Source organism: Anabrus simplex, chromosome 2 (assembly GCF_040414725.1).
Source record: "Anabrus simplex isolate iqAnaSimp1 chromosome 2, ASM4041472v1, whole genome shotgun sequence".
NCBI lineage: Eukaryota > Metazoa > Arthropoda > Insecta > Orthoptera > Tettigoniidae > Anabrus > Anabrus simplex.
In genome coordinates, this window is record NC_090266.1 from 343,091,478 (window position 1) to 343,115,264 (window position 23,787).

The following is a 23,787-nucleotide window of genomic DNA, read 5'->3' on the forward strand; positions in this document are numbered from 1 at the left end:
CTCTAATTTATTTCAGGATGACCCAATAAATTGACACACACACACACACACACACACACACACACGCACACACACACAATTCTCCAGCCGAACAGTCTTAACCTGAAGGAAGCTCTAATTCTATTCATGGGTTTGCCTTCTCCAAGTCCAGTGACCCCACATAGCAACTGCATGCAGAAAGCTAGATTTGAACACAGTGCTACTGGCTACACAGCACACGATGACTGTTCCTTGGTTCGATTCCCGAGACAGTCCAGTAATTCACACAGTCAAACACAGTGAACAAATAAACAACAACAGCTCAACAGTGATAAACAGCAGGACCTTACTCCTCCCCACACGATTATTTACAGAGTTCCAATTACGCTCCGGTCGCCGCTTCTACGACAATCCTCAGTCCACAGAAGTACAAACACACACAGAACTCTCAGGTAGTATACAATCTTCTGTTCCGTCCACCGTATTTAGTCCATCTATTCACTGGACCCTCCAACACAGCCACGGCTCCTCGTTCAGACCTCGGTGGGACACTAGCAACAGCCAACACCTCTGTCACCCTCAGCCCAGCTACCGAACCCCACACACTGACCCCAAAACTGAGTCCCACAGTGACTCTAGCACTGACTCCGAGTCCAGCACTAGCTGACTGTTCGCGGCTAGCCTCCCTTTTTTATAGCTCGGGAGATGTGCACCAGAATATTCGCGAGGTGGCCAGGGACGGAATAATCTCGTTGCATCTCCGACAAACTCACAGGTAAGCCAGCCGATGAGACCAATACCTTGCCAGCCATGCCCTCCAGGCCGGTTTGGAGCTCCCCGGTCGCTTATCTCACTAGTCCCTTCCAAGAAGTACCGAAAGGAGCCGCCACAGGGCCGTAATGTGTCCGGCTCCATGGCGTGCTGACCTTTGGTCACAGGGGTCCGGGGTTCGATTCCCGGTAGGGTCGGAAATTTTAACCAACATTGGTTAATTTCGCTGGCACGGGGGCTGGGTATCTGTGTCTTCATCATCATTTCATCCTCATCATGACGCCAAGTCGCCTACGGGAGTCGAATCAAAAGTCCTGCACCTGGCGAGCCGAACTTGTCCTCGGACACTCCCGGCACTAAAAGCCATACGCCGTTTCATTTTCATTTACCGTCATGTGTCTCAGTATCTGAAATGCGTGTGGAAGATGTTATTCATATCGGACTAAGTATGACGTACTGCAGGGCGCCGAACGTCAACAAGTTCAAAGATGCATGTTTCTGATGGAATTATTTTCGGAGTATGATAATTAGTATGGAGTTGTGGAGATTAATAATAGCAATTATAAAATGTCCACATACTCTCTACCCGGTGTAGGCTGTAAGTCATGTTGGAGTTGTGAAGAATAGCATTAGGTAATCATGAAGTTGCGCATATTAGGTTTTCATTAAATTACAGACCTCATGATGCTACATTGAGGTTATACCGCAAAAGGACACTATAGTTTGAAGCGCAACAAATTTAAATAGCCTACTGTTCCATCTCTGATTGTTATACGACGCCTTTGATGGTGCATGGGTATCTGTTTGCTCATTTTCTCTTACTGTAGCCACCCAACCTAGGTATAGAAGGCCCGCCACACAAATGTCTGACGCGTAAAAGAGACTAACTTGTATTCTCTCCAGTCCATAGATATTGCGTCTTTGCGCCTGCAAAAGTCGCTCTGTGAAAAATTTAGTTCAGAACTTTGGCCGGTAAGGTTCAATATTGTGCGGCAGTTGTCAAGGAATTCTCGCTCTTCATAATATATGAGGCATGGACATGGGAAAATGTTTAACCTCTCTGATCATTTCCGCAACTTCTTCTAGGACCAGTGAAGTTTTACAGGGGAAGAAAAAATATTCTTGCCAGCATTGTGAAGTAGATGATATTGAACAAATATCATATAAAATCAAGGAGTTATCCATGTATCAGTTTAACACACAAAGTTATGGTAAATATATTTCTGGCACAAACTATCCGATAGAACAAATTTTGAAAAATTTCTGTCTAATCAGTTTGTCAGTTGACGTGTATGATTCAAGCACACATTTCACGCTAAAACGCAAGATATTTTTCATCAAAGAAGTCCAGCATAGCCAATAAGTCCTTCGCTGACGGTTGGCCTCCTTCAATGATTGTCTTGTCTTGACTGATGGAAGTTCAGCTCTTGAAATCCCTATCCAGCTTACAGGGCTAATCTTAAGGTGTTGAGTAATTAAATTTCCATGTCGAAGTCACAAAAATCCCCAGGTGCCATCATGATTACATGAAATGGTTGAAAATGTTTAACCTCTCTGATCATTTCCGCAATTTCTTCTAGGCCTATTGTTAGATACAGGTAATACCTGTTTATGAAAATAGAGAACTAGTATGAACGTCACGTCAAGATGCTGCCAATAACGACTTACCATTTTGAATGAAATAGGTTTCGGAGGCATTCTGGTGACTGAGATGTAACTATGACGAACTATAATAGCTATAAACAAGTTTTACGGGCAGTTCACTGTCAGCAAATGGCAAAGGTTGTACCTAATTCCGCCAGAGGCACGGGCTGAATTACTACCTTCTCCATGCCGAACCTCGTGGACAGGTTCCATCTTGCGTCAATCGTAGAAGCAAATCTATTCTAACAGTTGACTTGCTATCTTTTCCATGTCATTGGCATGAGCGTTTACTAGTTTCTCCATTAAAAGAAAACGAAATTTCGACTTTTTTTTAAATTACTACCTTTCCCATGTCAACGAATCATACGTGCTGAGTGTCAGTATTTTTCCAAAAATATTATCACATTGCGGTTTTCGCAGGCGCAAGGATGATATGATCCTGTGGTGCATCTGAGCTCATCCCTAGTAGTCCGTCACACTGGTGTGTGTGGACATGGAGAGCTCAGCGAGATAGCTCTCACAATTATTCTCTCAATTTCTTTCTTGGTATGATTTAGCATACATCAGCCGGGTGTGGGCTGGAGCTGTGAAGAACGGCATTACTGATAACGTCACGCATATTCGCTGAGTTAGTGGAGGACTCGTGTGACACATCGTAGCGTTATTTAATACGTTTTTACTGACAAATTTCATGAGGTCACTTTTGAGGTTCATACCTCAAAAGGATATATGTTTGTGAAAAGTAGAATAACGTTTCTTTCGTTGAGAACTTATTTATGGCAGATTCTTTAAAAAGCGTGACAAAAAACACACTTATTTGTGAAATTAATAATAGCAAAACTTATGTTCCCAAGAGGAAACTATAATTGTACCCTTCTTCCTTGTTCTTTGTGACATAAAAGACAAATTGAAAGTTAGAAACTTCATTTTGTTCCGTATTGAACTGGAATATTACAGTAAAATGAAAATGTTAAAGGTCCACCTTTTCAATACTGTACCGGGCGGTACACCTCTACGACGCAAGTTCAAATCTTGCGCCAATTGAAACTTCTCTATAGGAGAAACCCTGAACTGTAACAACTGAATTAACTCTCCTGTTTATCAGAAGATGTCTCTAGGTGTTTTTGATTTGCTTTTGTTGATCAAGAAGTGTGGACATTCTCTAACAGACGTCTCTACTAAAAACTATGATTATGCACTCTGGTGCGAAGGAATGAACTTTCTTGGAGAAATTTTGTATTCATAAGTTTTGTCTTTACTAAATTTTGTTCTTTTATTTGAGGGTTGGCAATATTAAGCTTCCTTTCCGCCTGTTTTGAATTGAACCAATCCTAAATTTCTGTAATTAATTTCCCACCAATAAGGTGTTTCTTCATCGCCTTGTGTATAAGTTTTTGCTGTTAGCCAATAAAACTTTTGTGGGCGGGTCCTAATCTTTCATGAAAGGTCTCGAATTTTCCGCGAGGGTATAAAAACTGCTGATTTTCTCGTCTCCGGGGCACTGGTATAACATCTAACTCAGTGTGTGAATATGTAGCAGGGGGCGGGAAGCGCCTCTTTCTTCAGGCAGCAGCTCTTCAACAAGGTAATGGCTCTTTAACATCTTTATTTCTCGCTAGCTCAGCAGTTTAACTTGCGGGGAGGGTTCGAAACCTTTAATATGTAACCCACCTCTTTAAAATGTAAATCCCTTTTCAGTCTGTGTAAAATGTACAAATCTCTTTAACTGTAAAGCGGGGATAGAGAGTGCTTTACCCTCTCGAGCTCCTCTTCATTTTGAATTTGAGGTGACTATGTTTTCGTAACCGTTTTTCTCTTCCTTCTTAATGTGTTAAATTTATCTTGTATACTAGTCACCTCCATAGATTGGGATCAGCCCCTGTGTAATCGGCCTAGCGCCACTTAGGTTTTAAAATATGTATTTAGGAGTGCAAGTTCACGCCTCCAGTTCTCTCTGTACTTTGGGCCAGTAACTTAACCTGTTTTTTTTTCTTCATGCGAAGGCCCTGTAGGTTGGGTACATGATACCCTTGTTTCTTTGTAAGTGTGCCTTGAGGGCAGTTAGAAGTAAAGTTTGTTGTGGCCTTTGATAGGCTTGTAAAATCGAGAGCGGGTCTGTTCTTTCTTGTATTTGGTGGGGGCCTATAGGAGGCTTAACATGGTAATTAGGAGCAAGTGCTCCTTGGTATGATGGGATTTTCTGCCCCTTAGTTCAAATTTGTACCTTGGTAAAGTTGGGCTAATAGCTCAAGGATTATGAAAGTGGGGCTCGAAGCCCAAAACTTGTAAAAATTCCCTGAACTGGTAAAATTATTCTTGTACCTGCCTTTCATTGTTATTCCACCTAGTGGAAAATTGTTTTCTTGGTTTTGGACCGGATAGTTGGTTATTGTTTGATTCGCTGGTTTTTGTTGAAGTCTAAAGCTCTTTGTTAAATCTTGTTATGTTTTGATAATTTTGAAAATATAACCTTTATTGAAATTTTAAATTCATCTTGTGGCCTTGTAGTTAGACCCATTCTAGCCCGCACCTTCTTTCATCTCTGCTGTTCCACAGATACCTCAGAACAAATACCATGAATGTTTATTGATGTGAGTATATATACCATCTTCTTTAACGTTATGTGATATATACTCACATCAATAAACATTCATGGTATTGAAAAGGTGGACCTTTAACATTTTCATTTTACTATAAAAGAAAAAGGCAAGCATTTATTGCAAGTGGAAGTAGCTTACATACCTCTAGAGGAAAATATAGTTGTACCCTTGTTCCTTGTTCTTTGTGACATAAAAGACAAAGGCAAGCATTTATAGCAAGTGGAGGTAGCTTACATACCTCTCTCACTGCAAAGGTGGTCTCTCAGCGACGCACTAGCCGCCATCATCCTGGGGAGTCCGCTGTCGCACTGGGGCGGAAGGCTGGTAATTTCACGATTGAAAAAATCTAAATACTTTCACTTCTTGTTGATATTAATAATAGCAATTTTCCTACTCATTGGTTGAAAGGTCAGCGTTGAGGCCTTCGGTTCAGAGGGCCCCCGCTTCGAATCACGGCCTGGTCGGGGATTTTAATCGTGTCTGATTAGTTCTTCTGGCTCGGGGACTGGCTGTTAGAATTTGTTCCAACACCCTCCTCCACATATGTATAGAGTTAGCACATTCACACTGCCAGCCACTATAAAAACACGCAATTGTGATTCATCCCTTGACATAGGATTGGCGACATAGTTCTCACCACCGAGCGAGTCGGCGGTGCGGTTAGTATCGCGCAGCTGTGAGCGTGCATACGGGAGATAGTGAGTTCGACCACCACTGTCGGAAGCCCTGAAGATGGTTTTCCGTGACCATTTTCACACAAAGGCCATGTCAGCTTCCTTCCCGCTTGTAACCCTTTTCTATCCCATCGTCGCCCTAAGACTTTGTCGGTGCAAGGTAAAGCAAATGGTAAAAATAAAGTTATCACCCGCGACCCCCACAGGTAGAAGACGCGGTAGAAGGAGAAGAAGAAGAACTGGGATTAACGATACCTGCCTCCTGAGTCCATATTTTTTTTGCTAGGGCTTTACGTCGCACCGACACAGATAGGTCTTATGGCGACGATGGGATAGGAAAGGCCTAGGAGTTGGAAGGAAGCGGCCGTGGCCTTAATTAAAGTACAGCCCCAGCATTTGCCTGGTGTGAAAATGGGAAACCACGGAAAAACATTTTCAGGGCTGCCGATAGTGGGATTCGAACCTACTATCTCCTGGATGCAAGCTCACAGCCGCGCGCCTGTACATGCACTCCATAAATTTAGACCAAATTTTAACGGACAGGATTCTCCTACTTGGTACATATTTATTTGAAGGTATTAATCAATATCCGTTGCACTGGATATAGTCGGCTATGGTCAAGTGGTCCAGGCACCATTCTAATTTTATTCGCCTCATTTGAAGAGGAGAAAGAAATCAGAATGTTCATGTGATCGCCAAGTTTTCTATGAGTAGTACATAACTACAATGATTTAAATACTACGCACCACCAAATTGTGTGTAGAAATAAATCCGGGATGAAAAATGCCAAAACGTAAATAACTGTGACAGTGACGTTTGTACTGTACGGTTAGCAGGGCATGTGTCTCATCGATTAGCGTTCCACAGGGTATTTACTGTTATTTACTTACGTTCTGAGTTTGTTGGAGATCTTGATTCTTCGATATCGCTGTTACTAATCCTACTTCAACACTTGATTTGGTTCGTCTGAAAGAAGAAACAAATTTGTTCAGTGTAAATAATATACATAGCCATGGATATCTTTAATTAACACTTAAATAATTGTATGTGATTTGTCAGTAGTACCTTATATTCGTTATACAATGAGTGGCCAGAAGTCACGGGAAGGTGTGTCCCACTAGAAAATGTGCCGTGTGTGACCCTTGAGCGTTGCGGCTAGCTGCGGCGTAGCTGAGCAGTCTGTCGCAGACGCCAGTGTCGTGACGATGGCAACACGTCGCGAGTTAACCGACTTTGAACGCGGGATGATCATCGGCGCACGGCGCATGAGTTATAGCATTGCGGAGATTAAACGTGAATTCGGGTTTCCGTGGTCAAATGTGTCGAGGGTGGATCTTCAATATCGCAGAGAGAATGTTACCACCCGCGTAAACCGCCGCACGGGAAGACCACAGGTGTTTAACGAACGGACATCACGTCGCCTCCGCAGAACCATACCGGGCGCTCGACGGGATACTGTGAGTCAGATCACCGTCCAGTTGAATGTTGGGAGTCAGGAACCCACTTCTACCTGGACTGTAAGGAGGCAACTGCACCTCATAGGTTTCACCAGCCGACGGCCAACTCGTGTTCCTGTTGCTGACACCTCGACACGGAGCTCAACGACGTGCATGGGCCGGCGAACTTCGGCAATGGACCATGGAACAGTGGAGGCGTGTAGTATGGTCCGATGAATCCCGGTTCAGTTGTATCGAGCTGATGGGCGCATGAGAGTGTGGCGTATGCCCTATGAAGCTATGGATCCTGCATGTCAACAAGGTTATGTTCAGGCGGGTGGTGGCTCAGTTCTGGTCTGAGCGGCGTTCTCACGGTCGCAATTAGGCCCCATTTTCCGGCTGCAGGAAGCGCTGACAGGTGCACGTTATGTGGACATTCCTTCAGACGATCTGCATCCCTTTCTGGCCCCGGAGTACCCAGATGGAGATTCAGTTTCAACAGGAGAATGCGCCATGTCACCGCTCTGTGGTGGCACGTAGGTGGTTGGAGGAGCACTCCAGTGAAGTTGCGACCATGGATTGGGCCTCCAGATCCCCCGACCTTAATCCAATAGAGCATTTATGGGACGCTGTCGATGCACGTGCACGCTCCATGAACACCGCACCAATTACACAAGACCAACTGTGGGTAACAGTGCAAGATGCGTGGGTCCAGAACCCTCCAGAATGATTCCAACACCTTGTAGAGTCGATGCCTCCAAGTACTGCTGCCGTTTTGAGGGCTCGCGGAGGAGCAACTCTTTATTAACATCATATTCATTGTCTTCCCATGACTTTTGGACACTCACTGTGTGTATTGTGTGGAATAGTTCGTTCTGTAGAACGTAGAGTGAATATAGATTTCACTTATACTGGGTGGTCCCTTATCTATCTATATCTATATATATATAATAACTTGTCCTGACTGACTGACTGACTGACTGACTGATTCATCATCGCCGAGCCAAAACTACTGGACATAAAGGAATGAAATTTTGGGGATATATTCATATTAAAATGTAGGTGCTCGCTAAGAGAGGATTTTTGGATATTCCGTCGCTAAGGGGGTGAAAAGGGGGGTGAAATTTTAAAATGAGTGTATCTATATCTCAAAACTTTAAAAGTTTACAGGTGTAAAAATTGGTATTTAGAATCTTCTTTAAAAATAAGGAAACACGTATTTTTTTGTTTTCAGAAAATCCCAATAGGAGGGATGAAAAAGGGTGAAAATGGGGGAAAATGGGTTGAATGCCTTTAATCAGGATACCGGTACTTATATCTCAGAAACTGAAGATATTACAGACCTGAAAATTGGTACTTTGGATCTCTTTTAAAAATAAAGAAGCACGTATTTTTTTGTTTTTGTAAAATCCAATTAATGGGAGGGTGAAAAGGGGGTGAATTTTTAAAATGAGTGAATCTATATCTCCAAACTTTTAAAGTTTGCAGATGTAAAAATTAGTATTTAGAATCTTCATTAAAAATAAAGAAACACGTATTTTTTTGTTTTCGGAAAATCGCAATAGGAGGAGTGAAAAGGGGTGAAAAAGGGGTTGAATGCCTTTAATGAGGCTACTGATATCTCAGAAACTGAAGATATTATAGACCTGAAAATTGGTGTTTGGAATCTCCTTTAAAAATAAAGAAACACGTATTTTTTTGTTTCTGGAAAACCCAATTAAGGGGGGTGAAAAGGGGGTAATATTTTAAAATGATTGTATCTATATCTCAAAAGTTTTAAAAGTTATAGATGTAAAAATAGGTATTTAGAATCTCCATTAAAAATAAAGAAACACGTATATTTCGCTTTCGGAAAATCGTAATAGGAAGGGTGGTAAAGGTTGAAAAAGGGGTCGAATGCATTTCATGAGTCTACTTATATTTCACAACCTGAAGATATTACAGACCTGAAAATTGGTGTTTGGGATCTCCTTTTAAAATAAAGAAACACGTATTTTTGTCTGTGGAAAATATAATTAATTGGGGGGTTGAAGAGGGGGTGATTTTTTAAAATGAGTGTATCTATATCTCAAAACTTTTTAAGTTTATACATGTAAAAATTGGTGTTTAGAATCTCCTTTAAAAATAAAAAACACGTATTCTTTTGTTTTCGTAAAATCCCAATAGGAAGGGTTTAAAAGGGTGAATAATGGGTTGAATGCCTTTCATGAGGCTACTTATATTTCAGAACCTGAAGATATTACAGACCTGAAAATTGGTATTTTGGATCTACTTTAAAAGTAAAGAAACACGCATTTTTTCGTTTTTGGAAAATCCAAATATAGGGGGTGAAAAGAGGGGGTGAATTTTTTAAAATGAGTGTGTCTACATCTTAAGACTTTAAAATTTACAGATGTAAAAATTGGTAGTTAGAATCTCCTCTAAAAATAAAGGAACACGTATTTTTTTGGTTTCCTGTAAATCCTAATAGGAGGGGTGTAAAAGGGTGAAAAATGGGTTGAATGCCTTTAATGAGGATACACATATCTCATAAACGAAAGATATTACAGAACTGATAATTTGCATATGGGATCTCCTTTAAAAATAAAGAAACACGTATGTTTTAGTTTTTGGAAAAGCCAATTAATGGCGGTTAAACAGGAGTGACAAATTGGGGTGAATTTTTTGAAAGACTATCTACAGAATATCTTGGAAACGTAAAATGTTACAGACGTAAAGAGTGGGTGTAAATCTCCTGTAAATGAAAAAAAATATAGGTGATTTGTTTTTGGAAACTCCACTTAAAGGGAACTCAAAAGGGGTGAAATTTTAAAATGAGAATTTTTACAGTATATCTAAAAAAACTTAGCATGTTACAGAAGAGAAAAATGGTATTTTTTATCTCTATTAAACATAAAGAAGCGTGTACTTTTAGTTTTCGGAAATACCACTTGGTTGGAGGGAGGGGGGGGGGTAAAAGTGACTGAAAATGGTGATGAATTCTTTTAATTAGGCTACTAATATCTGAAAAATGAAGATGTTACAGACGTGAAATTTGATATTTGCAATCTGCTTTAAAAGTAAAGAAACACGTATTCTCGGAAAATCCAAAGAAGGGGGGGAGGGAGTGAAAGAATTGAAAAATTAATTGACTTAATTGTATGAGAATACATACATCTAATAAAAACTAAAGTTGTTACAGACGTGAAAATTCGTATTTGGACCTCCTTTAAAAACAAAGAAGAACGCGTTTTGGTGGGGAAACCATCTTGGAGGGCGGGAGTGTAAAGGAGTTGAATTCCTTTCATGAGGACACATAAATCAAAAACTGAAGAAGTCAGAGTCGTGATAATTGGTATTTAGAAGATCCTTTACTATTAAAGAAACAAGTACTTTTTGCGGGAAAATTCACTTAGGGGAGGGGGGTGGGGGAAGGTGTGTGACAGGAAGAGAAAGAAATTGAATTATTTTTATGGGGATATTTACATCTCAAAACCGAAGGTAATAGACGTGAACATTGGTGTCTGGAATCTCCCTTAAACATAAAGAAACAAGCATTCTTTTAAATTTGTTGGTGGGGGGGGGGGGTTTGGCGGTAATTAAACTTAACGGCGGTGGGGGGTGGGGTGTAGAAGGAGGTGAGACCAATTGATTTTACTGTTATTAATGTACTTATCAGGATCCTCCGTTTCTCAGGCGGCAGCGCGCCGGCCTCTCACAGCTGGGTTCCGTGGTTCAAATCCCGGTCACTCCATGTGGCATTCGTGCTGGACAAAACGGAGGCGGGACAGGTTTTTCTCCGGATACTCCGGTTTTCCCTGTCATCAGCCATTCCAGCAACACATAATAATAATAATAATAATAATAATAATAATAATAGTAATAATAATAATAATAATAATAATAATAATAATAATAATAATAATCCGGACCGTCGTCAAATGCGCGGACCGCGCTGGAAACGGCTCCTGGACGGGTAATGACTAAGAATGCAGTCCGGCCGCGGGTTCAGTGCCACCAAGGCACCCAATATGACACCACGCCGGACCTCCTGAAGGATTTTATCCATATTAAAAATATTATAGGAAAAGATGGCAAAGATTTACGAACCCAACTGACCGGGAGGAATACCTGAGCATAGCCCGGGAAGTACGAAATCGATTGCTGGAAAGGAAGATTTAAAAATGGGAGGAAACGTGCCGTAAAATCATAGAAAACCAGTCAGATCGGGAATTTTGGTGGATTCTCGCAGAAAACGAGTCAGATCGCGAATTTCGGCGGATTATATATCTAAAACAATAAGCATTCAATTATAAATTTCAGTATAATACCGTAGCGAAGCACGGGTATCTTGCTAGTCTATATATATATAAAATAGCTTGTCCTGACTGACTGACTGATTCATCATCGCCGAGCCAAAACTACTGGACATAATGAAATGGAATTTTGGGGATACATTCATATTAAGATGTAGGTGCCCGCTAAGAGAGGATTTTTGGATATTCCGTTGCTAAGGGGGTGAGAAGGGGGGGGGTGAAGTTTTAAAATGAGTGCACCTATATCTCAAAACTTTAAAAGTTTACAAATGTAAAAATTGGTATTTAGAATCTTCTTTGAAAATAAGGAAACACGTATTTTTTTTTGTTTTCAGAAAATCCCAATAGGAGGGGTGAAAAAGGGTGAAAATGGGGGAAAATGTGTTCAATGCCTTTAATCAGGATACCGGTAGTTATATCTCAGAAACTGAAGATATTACAGACCTGAAAATTGGTACTTTTGATCTTTTTTAAAAATAAAGAAACACGTATTTTTTTGTTTTTTGAAAATCTAATTAATGGGAGGGTGAAAAGGGGGTGAATTTTTAAAATTTGTGAATCTATATCTCCAAACTTTTAAAGTTTGCAGATGTAAAAATTGGTATTTAGAATCTTCATTTTAAAAAAAGGAACACGTACTTTTTTGTTTTCGTAAAATCGCAATAGGAGGTGTGAAAAGGGGTGAAAAAGGGGTTGAATGCCTTTAATGAGGCTACTTATATCTCAGAAACTGAAGATATTATAGACCTGAAAATTGGTGTTTTGGATCTCCTTTAAAAATAAAGAAACACGTATTTTTTTGTTTCTGCAAAACCCAATTAAGGGGGGTAAAAAAGGGGTAATATTTTAAAATGAGTGTATCTATATCTCAAAACTTTTAAAGGTTATAGGTGTAAAAAAAGGTATTTAGAATCTCCATTAAAGATAAAGAAACACGTATATTTTGTTTTCGGAAAATCCTAATAGGAAGGGTGGAAAAGGTTGAAAAAGGGCTCGAATGCATTTCATGAATCTACTTATATTTCAGAACCTGAAGATATTACAGACCTGAAAATTGGTGTTTGGGATCTCCTTTAAAAATAAATAAACACGTATTTTTTGTTTGTGGAAAATACAATTAATGGGGGGGGGGGTGAAAAGGGGGTGATTTTTTAAAATGAGTGTATCTATATCTCAAAACTTTTTAAGTTTATAGATGTAAAAATTGGTATTTAGAATCTCCGTTAAAAATAAAGAAACATGTATTCTTTTGTTTTCGGAAAATCCCAATAGGAAGGGTGTAAAAGGGTGAATAATGGGTTGAATGCCTTTCATGAGGATACTTATATTTCAGAACCTGAAGATATTACAGACCTGAAAATTGGTATTTTGGATCTACTTTAAAAGTAAAGAAACAGGTATTTTTTCGTTTTTGGAAAATCCAAATATTGGGGGGTGAAAACGGGGGTGAATTTTTTAAGATGAGTGTGTCTACATCTTAAAACTTTAAAATTTACAGATGTAAAAATTGGTGGTTAGAATCTCCTCTAAAAATAAAGGAACACGTATATTTTGTTTCCAGTAAGTCCTAATAGGAGGGGTGTAAAAGGGTGAAAAATGGGTTGAATGCCTTTAATGAGGATACACATATCTCAGAAACGAAAGACATTACAGAACTGATAATTCGCATATGGGATTTCCTTTAAAAATAAAGAAACATGTATTTTTTAGTTTTTGGAAAAGCCAATTATTGGCGGTTAAACAGGAGTGACAAATTGGCGTGAATTTTTTGAAAGACTATATCTACAGAATATCTTGGAATCGTAACATGTTACAGACGTAAAAAGTGGGTGTAAATCTCCTGTAAATGTAAAGAAATATAGGTTATTTGTTTTTGGAAACTCTACTTAAGGGGAACCCAAAGGGGTGAAATTTTAAAATGAGAATTTTTACGGATATCTAAAAAACTTAACATGTTACAGAAGTGAAAAATGGATTTTTTTTATCTGTATTAAACATAAAGAAAAGTGTATTTTTAGTTTTCGGAAATACCACTTGGGTGGAGGGCGGGGGGGGGGGGGTAAAAGTGACTGAAAATGGTGATGAATTCTTTTAATTAGGCTACTGATATCTCAAAAATGAAGATGTTACAGACGTGAAATTTGATATTTGCAATCTGCTTTAAAAGTAAAGAAACACGTATTCTCGGAAAATCCAATGAAGGGGGGGGGGGAAGAATTGAAACATTAGTTGACTTAATTGTATGAGAATACATACATCTAATACTAAAGTTGTTACAGACGTGAAAATTCGTATTTGGTTCTCCTTTAAAAACAAAGAAAGAGGCGTTTTGGTGGGGAAAACATCTTGGAGGGCGGGAGTGTAAAGGAGTTGAATTCCTTTCATGAGGACACATAAATCAAAAACTGAAGAAGTTAGAGTCGTGATAATTGGTATTTAGAAGATCCTTTACTATTAAAGAAACAAGTATATTTTTGCGGGAAAATTCATTTAGGGGGAGGAGAGATTATTGTGAAATGAAGTGAAAAAAAGTAAATTATTTTTATGTGGATACTTATATCTCAAAACTGAAGGTAATAGACGTGAACATTGGTGTTTGGAATCTCCCTTAAACATAAAGAAACAAGCATCCTTTTAATTCTTTTTCGGGGGGGGGGGGGAGGGTGGCTGTAAATAAACTTAACGGCGGTGGGGTGTAGAAGGAGGTGAGACCAATTGATTTTACTGTTATTAATGTACTTATAAGGATCCTCCGTTGCTCAGGCGGCAGCGCGCCGGCCTCTCACAGCTGGGTTCCGTGGTTCAAATCCCGGTCACTCCATGTGGCATTCGTGCTGGACAAAACGGAGGCGGGACAGGTTTTTCTCCGGATACTCCGGTTTTCCCTGTCATCAGCCATTCCAGCAACACATAATAGTAATAATATCCGGACCGTCGTCAAATTGCTGACCGCGCTGGAAACGGCTCCTGGACGGGTAATGACTAAGAATGCAGTCCGGTCGCGGGTTCAGTGCCGCCAAGGCACCCAGTATGACAGCACGCCGGATCTCCTGAAGGATTATATCCGTATTAAAAATATTATAGGAAAAGATGGCAAAGATTTACGGACCCAACTGACATGGAGGAATACCTGAGCCTAACCCGGGAAGTACGAAATCGATTGCTGGAAAGGAAGATTTAAAAATGGGAGGAAACGTGCCGTAAAATAATAGATCGGGAATTTTGGTGGATTCTCGCAGAGAACGAGTCAGATCGCGAATTTCGGCGGATTATATATCTAAAACAATAAGCATTCAATTATAAATTTCAGTATAATACCGTAGCGAAGCACGGGTATCTTGCTAGTCTATATATATATAAAATAGCTTGTCCTGACTGACTGACTGATTCATCATCGCCGAGCCAAAACTACTGGATATAATGAAATGAAATTTTGGGGATACATTCATATTAAGATGTAGGTGCTCGCTAAGAGAGGATTTTTGGATATTCCGTTGCTAAGGGGGTGAAAAGGGGGGGTGAAGTTTTAAAATGAGTGCACCTATATCTCAAAACTTTAAAAGTTTACAAATGTAAAAATTGGTATTTAGAATCTTCTTTGAAAATAAGGAAACACGTATTTTTTTGTTTTCAGAAAATCCCAATAGGAGGGGTGAAAAAGGGTGAAAATGGGGGAAAATGTGTTGAATGCCTTTAATCAGGATACCGGTACTTATATCTCAGAAACTGAAGATATTACAGACCTGAAAATTGGTACTTTTGATCTCTTTTAAAAATAAAGAAACACGTATTTTTTTGTTTTTGGAAAATCTAATTAATGGGAGTGTGAAAAGGGGGTGAATTTTTAAAATTAGTGAATCTATATCTCCAAACTTTTAAAGTTTGCAGATGTAAAAATTGGTATTTAGAATCTTCATTAAAAATAAAGAAACACGTATTTTTTTGTTTTCGGAAAATCGCAATAGGAGGTATGAAAAGGGGTGAAAAAGGGGTTGAATGCCTTTAATGAGGCTACTTATATCTCAGAAACTGAAGATATTATAGACCTGAAAATTGGTGTTTGGGATCTCCTTTAACAATAAAGAAACACGTATTTTTTTGTTTCTGGAAAACCCAATTAAGGGGGGTAAAAAAGGGGTTATATTTTAAAATGAGTGTATCTATATCTCAAAACTTTTAAAGGTTATAGGTGTAAAAATAGGTATTTAGAATCTCCATTAAAGATAAAGAAACACGTATATTTTGTTTTCGGAAAATCCTAATAGGAAGGGTGGAAAAGGTTGAAAAAGGGGTCGAATGCATTTCATGAGTCTACTTATATTTCAGAACCTGAAGATATTACAGACCTGAAAATTGGTGTTTGGGATCTCCTTTAAAAATAAATAAACACGTATTTTTTGTTTGTGGAAAATACAATTAATGGGGGGGGGGTTGAAAAGGGGGTGATTTTTTAAAATGAGTGTATCTATATCTCAAAACTTTTTAAGTTTATAGATGTAAAAATTGGTATTTAGAATCTCCTTTAAAAATAAAGAAACACGTATTCTTTTGTTTTCGGAAAATCCCAATAGGAAGGGTGTAAAAGGGTGAATAATGGGTTGAATGCCTTTCATGAGGATACTTATATTTCAGAACCTGAAGATATTACAGACCTGAAAATTGGTATTTTGGATCTACTTTAAAAGTAAAGAAACAGGTATTTTTTCGTTTTTGGAAAATCCAAATATTGGGGGGTGAAAACGGGGGTGAATTTTTTTTAAAATGAGTGTGTCTACATCTTAAAACTTTAAAATTTACAGATGAAAAAATTGGTGGTTAGAATCTTCTCTAAAAATAAAGGAACACGTATTTTTTTGTTTCCAGTAAGTCCTAATAGGAGGGGTGTAAAAGGGTGAAAAATGGGTTGAATGCCTTTAATGAGGATACACATATCTCAGAAACGAAAGATATTACAGAACTGATAATTCGCATATGGGATCTCCTTTAAAAATAAAGAAACACGTATTTTTTAGTTTTTGGAAAAGCCAAATAATGGCGGTTAAACAGGAGTGACAAATTGGGGTGAATTTTTTGAAAGACTATATCTACAGAATATCTTGGAATCGTAACATGTTACAGACGTAAAACGTGGGTGTAAATCTCCTGTAAATGTAAAGAAATATAGGTTATTTGTTTTTGGAAACTCTACTTAAGGGGAACCCAAAAGGGGTGAAATTTTAAAATGAGAATTTTTACGGATATCTAAAAAACTTAACATGTTACAGAAGTGAAAAATGGTATTTTTTATCTCTATTAAACATAAAGAAAAGTGTATTTTTAGTTTTCGGAAATACCACTTGGGTGGAGGGCGGGGGGGGGGGGGTAAAAGTGACTGAAAATGGTGATGAATTCTGTTAATTAGGCTACTGATATCTCAAAAATGAAGATGTTACAGACGTGAAATTTGATATTTGCAATCTGCTTTAAAAGTAAAGAAACACGTATTCTCGGAAAATCCAATGAAGGGGGGGGGGGGGGTGAAAGAATTGAAACATTAGTTGACTTAATTGTATGAGAATACATACATCTAATACTAAAGTTGTTACAGACGTGAAAATTCGTATTTGGATCTCCTTTAAAAACAAAGAAAAAGGCGTTTTGGTTGGGAAACCATCTTGGAGGGCGGGAGTGTAAAGGAGTTGAATTCCTTTCATGAGGACACATAAATCAAAAACTGAAGAAGTTAGAGTCGTGATAACTGGTATTTAGAAGATCCTTTACTATTAAAGAAACAAGTATTTTTTGGCGGGAAAATTCATTTAGGGGGAGGAGAGATTATTGTGAAATGAAGTGAAAAAAAGTAAATTATTTTATGTGGATACGTATATCTCAAAACTGAAGGTAATAGACGTGAACATTGGTGTTTGGAATCTCCCTTAAACATAAAGAAACAAGCATCCTTTTAATTCTTTTTCGGGGGGGGGGGGGGCTGTAAATAAAATTAACGGCGGTGGGGTGTAGAAGGAGGTGAGACCAATTGATTTTACTGTTATTAATGTACTTATAAGGATCCTCCGTTGCTCAGGCGGCAGCGCGCCGGCCTCTCACAGCTGGGTTCCGTGGTTCAAATTCCGGTCACTCCATGTGGCATTCGTGCTGGACAAAACGGAGGCGGGACAGGTTTTTCTCCGGATACTCCGGTTTTCCCTGTCATCAGCCATTCCAGAAACACATAATAATAATAATAATAATAATAATAATAATAATAATAATAATAATAATCCTGACCGTCGTCAAATTGCGGACCGCGATGGAAACGGCTCCTGGACGGGTAATGACTAAGAATGCAGTCCGGTCGCGGGTTCAGTGCCGCCAAGGCACCCAGTATGACAGCACGCTGGATCTCCTGAAGGATTATATCCGTATTAAAAATATTATAGGAAAAGATGGCAAAGATTTACGGACCCAACTGACCTGGAGGAATACCTGAGCCTAACCCGGGAAGTACGAAATCGATTGCTGGAAAGGAAGATTTTAAAATGGGAGGAAACGTGCCGTAAAATAATAGATCGGGAATTTTGGTGGATTCTCGCAGAGAACGAGTCAGATCGCGAATTTCGGCGGATTATATATCTAAAACAATAAGCATTCAATTATAAATTTCAGTATAATACCGTAGCGAAGCACGGGTATCTTGCTAGTAATTCATAAAGATATGCAACCCATCTAACATTAGTAGTCCTTAAGGTCGGGATTGCTCTGCTTGCTAATAATATATCAGCAAAGTTAAACGAGGCAGACTTGCAGAGGAATAGGAATTATATGCTTAAGTTGTGTGGACTAATTTAGAATATCCAACACAGTACAAGCAAGAAAATGTTCCGATAGAATACCATTCGAAAATGTGGCAAGCTACGTACTGACTAAAATAACAAGTATAAACATATTATTCGTCATCTTACCTTGCATTAACTGGACTGACATTTGAACAGTTACCGAGCGGGAAGCTGCGCGATTTGGGTGACGGAGCTGTCAGCTTGCATTCGAGAGAGAGTTGGTTCGAACCCCACTGAAGATGGTTTTCCGTAGTTTCCCCATTTTCACGCCTATCCCATCGTCGCTTTTTAAAAACCTATCCCTGTCGGTGCGATGTAAAAAAGGGCATGTGAACGGTTGGAGATGATAGAGTAAAGATTATTCCACATCCATAAAATTTTCAATTTCGCTCTGGTCACCTCAGTTGTGGTTACTGCGGGAAAGAGTAGGTTAAACACAGTTGTTGTTCTTGTTGTTAGTGCAATACCGCTTGTTCAAACATACAAGCTAAACAAAAGGCAAGATTAATAAACACTGAACACATTTCTTGATTTGAAGCCTGCTCTCAAAGAAGGTTGTATATCACATTTGGCAACTTTACAGGAATAAAGAAACAGGTAGTTCTCTCTGTAATGGAGGGCTGGGTTTAATTCTTCCCGTAAATAAAAATTACACTTTCTAAATTCGATAATATATGTGCATGTAAATTGTATCATAGAAGGATGAAAGCGAAAAAAGAGCAAACTCCCTGGAAGAAAGTTGTATATCACCAGACAGTCAGAACGTTGTACATCACATCATGAGTTCTGTAGAAATTTTGTGTTTTAAATACATAACAGTCCGCCTCTGTGGTGTAGTGGTTAGCGTGATTAGTTGCCACCCCCGGAGGTCCGGGTTCGATTCCCGGCTCTGCCACGAAATTTGGAAAGTGGTACGAGGGCTGAAACCGGGTCCACTCAGCCTCGGGAGGTCAACTGAGTAGAGGTGGGTTCGATTCCCACCTCAGCCATCCTGGAAGTGGTTTTCCGTGGTTTCCCACTCCTCCTCCAGGCAAATGCCGGGATGGTACCTAACTTAAGGCCACGGCCGCTTCCTTCCCTCTTCCTTGCCTGCCCCATCCAATCTTCCCATCCCTCCACAAGGCCCCTGTTCAGCATAGCAGGTGAGGCCGCCTGGGCGAGGTACTGGTCATCCTCCCCAGTTGTATCCCCGACCCAAAGTCTGAATCTCCAGGACACTGCCCTTGAGGCGGTAGAGGAGGGATCCCTCGCTGAGTCCGAGGGAAAAACAGACCTTGGAGGGTAAACAGATTACGAACGAAATACATAACAATGTTTTGTAAAAAAATATAGTATCAAGATAGGAACATGTGTACTGTTGTAACTTAAATGGCCTCGAAATATGGGCATAATCTGTTCGTTTCTTTCCTTATTCTCTTGCTTGATGAACGTGTTTTTACAAATTGCTTTACTTCGCACTGACACAGGTATGTCTTATGGCGACGATGGGACAAGAAAGGGCTAGGAGTGGGAAGGGAACAGCCATGCTCTTAATTAAGGTGTGAGAATGGCAAACCACGGAAATCCATCTTCAGGGCTGCCGACAGTGGGGTTCGAAATCACTATCTCCGGAATACAGGATACTGGCCGCACTTAAGCGATTGCAGCTATCGAGCTTGGTCTTGATGAACGCTTGGCAGTATGTACCGATAACACAATAATTTTTCGTTGATTCCTTTCACAGTTTACGTGAAGAGATGTAAACTTATGGCTGGAACTAATTTCAGTAAGGTCTTCAGTATTCATTGATGTACAGATTCTTTGGTGATCTCCACGCTATCTTATCGCATCGATTAACAAATTTTTATTTGATTGAGAAGGTATGGCTTTTAGTACCCGGAGCGTTCGAGGACAAGTTCGGCTCGCCAGATGCAGGTCTTTCGATTTGACTCCCGTAGGAGACCTACGCGTCCTAATTGATGAGGTGTGGTGCGTCGACATAGAAGTAGAATTTTGCACCTTTCATGGGCTATTGTTATGTATCGATAAATCCACATTTCCGATTCTATAGCCTGAAGCGTAGGCAACAGCATAGAATTGAATTTTGTCCTGCATGAGTATAATCTGAAATTAATTGTCCACTACTGTACTTTTAATTTTGTTGACTACATTGCTCTAATACTGAGAGTGTCGCATATCAGGACATTGGGCAGAAATTCAGAATATTTTGTCATTAGTATTTATAGTGATAGTTGTTTCATTTAGAAGCAAGGAACTAGGGTGACAATCTGCCCCGGATTCATAATCATGCGTTACGCATTTGTTTAACTATTCCGGTAAAAGTTTTGGATAGGATGTGAATTTAGAAGGATTAATGTGGAACTTGAAAATCAATTGCCACCATTTGCTAGGAGTAAATATGGAAGAAACCCGACTCCATAAGGTAATTAAAAATTGTCTTGGTCCAGATACAATTCAGTTTCAGATGGTTGGCTCAGTGTTTATTCGGAATGGAGGTGTGGAACTTGCATTAGCATCTTATTCTTGGCATCTTCTCCATTTCTGGGTTCGGCACTTGATGTGCCGTCATGACACTAAGCCTATGTGGAGGGATGTATTTACTATTTCGTGTTTCTTTGGTGGTCGGTAATCTGGTGTGTTAAGACGAACACAGAAACACAGTCTCCGAGCCAAGGTGATTAACCCTACGTAGTTCAAATTTCCGACGTATGCTGAGAATCACTTGGATGGATCGGAGGAAAAACGACGAGGTTCTCAGTAAGATGAATAAAAATCACAAAAGTGTACTCATCATTAAGAAAGGGAAGCTAAAATACCCGAGGTACATCATGACAGGGCGCAGGAATGAATTCTTACGCCTAAAAAATTCATGAAAGTTCTTGAAAAACCGTTGTATTGACTGATGTCGGCAGGATTATACGCGGAATCTGAAATATTAGTTTGGACCCTCACATAACGACCTCCTGCGAGAAACAATAAACAGGGAAGTGGTGGTGTGGGTGGTGGTGGGGGCGGTGGTGGTGGTGGTGGTGGTGGTGGTGGTGGGGAATGGGTACATTGCCATGATGACAGTCAACCACGGATCAAATATGGTTTTATACGGCGGCTAAGGTTCTAACAACTCAACTTCCGCTTCTGCGTCATTTCAAAAAAAATTATTTGCTCTTGTTTCTTCCTTTCTTTCTTTCTTAGTCCGTTTGCCCTCCATGTTTGGTTTTCCCTCGCACTCAGCGAGGGATCCCACCTCTACCGCCTCAATGGCACTGCCCTGTAGTGTGAGACATTTGGTTGGGGATTCAATTGGGGAGTTGGACCAGCACCTTTCCCAGGCGGCCTCACCTGCTATGTTGAACAGGGGCCTTGTGGGCGCGGGGAGGGGGGGAGGGGAGTGATGGAAAGATTGGAGGGGATAGACAAGGAAGAGGGAAGGAAGTGGTTATGGCCTTAAGTTGGTACCGTCCCGGCATTTGCCTGGAGAAGATGTGGGAAACTACAGAAAGCTACTTCGAAGATGGCTGAGGTGGGAATCGAAAATCCTCTACTCCGTTGACCTCCCGAGGCTGACTGGACCCCGTTCCACCCCTCGTACCACTTTTTCATTTTTCGTGGGAAAGCCGGGAATCGAACCTCGGCCTCCGGGAGTAGCAGCTAATCACACTAACCACTACACCACAGAGGCGGACGTTTGTTCTTGTTATTCTCAGGTGTGGCCTACGTAGCGGCCTGGTGCAGGTCTTTCGAGTTGACACCCTATAAGCGACCCGCGAGTCTGTGAGGATGGGGCTCTACCTAAGATGAACTCTGATGTTGAAGACGACAGAAGCATGCAGCCCCCGAGCCCAGAGGAATTAACAAATTAAAGTTACAATCCATGACCTGGCCGGGAATCGCACCCAGGACCCTCTGAACCGAAGGCCTCGGCGCTGACAATTCAGCCAAGGATCCGGACAAACGAATTGAAAACGAATCAGAACGAATTTTATATTTCTGATGCAGGCAGAATAACAGAGGGACGGGAATGTTGCGTGTTAATAAATTATTTCACACCAAGAATGGATTTTGCTAGAGGAAGAATGGCGGGAGTATTTGAGGTGCCTGATACCAAACGTGGACATGCGCCACCTATATCAAAATTGAGTTAAGGATTGATCCTTATAGCATTTTTAATGCTCTTTCTGAATTAGTGGTCCGTGTCTTTCATAAACGAATATTTGTACGTAATTTTTAACATAGAAATATGCAGTTTCTTTCATAATCGGACACCTCCAGACGTAGTTTGTATAAAAAACGGACATGAACGTTTCAGCCAATCATATTGCTACAAGTGACATCAAACTGTCATGGCGACCAGAGAACTTTTATCGACATCTTAAGGATAAAAGGGGAGGACTGTATTTTAATGTCCTATGATTGCCAAAAGAACCTCGTTTTGCCAAAATTAAGTGATCAGTCGGCTTATTATTCCAGGCACCTCTACTGTTACAATCTGTCTGTTGTAATAGGCACATCTCAAAGCAAACCGCGCCCTGATAATGCGTCTGTTTATACGTGGCTGGAGAATGAGGGAAAGAAATCATCAAACGAAATAGCATCAGCGGTTGTCAATGAGGTACGATCTAATGATTTACAAGGCTTCACTTCAGTCAAGTTGATTGCTGATGGCTGCGCCGGCCAAAATAAAAACAGTAATATGTTGGCGATGTGTGCAAAGTGGCTTACAACGTATGCACCATCCTCAGTTGACAAATTAAAAATGGTATTTCCAGTTACTGGACACTCATATTTGCCTCCAGATAGGATTTTTGGACTCATTGAGAAAGACCTTAATAAGATGACGACCATAGTAATTCCTGATGAATATCTTGAGGTGTTCAAAATGTACGGCACAGTGAAAGTGATTGGACAAACCTTGGAACCACTGAATTGGAAAGAACAAGCACAGATTTATCTGAAATCTGCTAGTCAACTTCATTTCAATATTTCACAGTGTAAAAGAATTATATTCAGGAGCACGAAAAGAGGCAATGTTGTAGTTAAAGGTGAGGTAGGCTACTATTTGGAAACAGGTATTAAGCGTATGATCACGAAAGCATGACAGGTAAGTCTAATGTTAATGAATCATTTACTTCTGATATTGGCATGAATATAAACCCACAGAAACTTAAAGATGTTGACATATTACCAGGAAAGCACTTGGGTAAAGATAGGAAATTAATGCCTCTCTTAAATGGTATATCTAAGTCATCAATAAGAACATTTGTATTGAAAATGAACAAGCCGTTAGTGATTATTTATGAATGTGATTGTTTTGAAGACCCTTGTGATGAACCAGAAGTTATTTCCCCAGAAATACAGTAAAGCAAGAACTGAAATGAATGTTTAAAAATGTCAACAAAGTATAAGAATAGCCTTATTTCTTTCATATTTTAATTCTATTTCTTTAAAATGGAAGTTTACTTCCGTGTCATACTGCAACTTTTTTCCAAATATTGGGATAGTTCGTTTCAAAAGTGGAAAATTACATGGATGTTTGTATCAAAAATGGACAAAAGCCAATCTCGGTTTCAGAAATG

The 23,787-nt window shown here is 39.9% G+C and overlaps 1 protein-coding gene across 5 annotated transcripts in view; it reads right to left on the reverse strand.

Moving 5' to 3' along the window:
- LOC136862817 (uncharacterized) overlaps positions 1–23,787 on the reverse strand; it is a 377,696-nt gene that overhangs the window by 228,360 nt on the left and 125,549 nt on the right. For all 5 annotated transcript variants that reach the window (XM_067139080.2, XM_067139079.2, XM_067139081.2 and 2 more), the window contains exon 3: positions 6,559–6,634. In XM_067139080.2, coding sequence (XP_066995181.2) covers positions 6,559–6,634 — 76 coding nt within the window. The remainder of the gene's footprint in view (positions 1–6,558; positions 6,635–23,787) is intronic.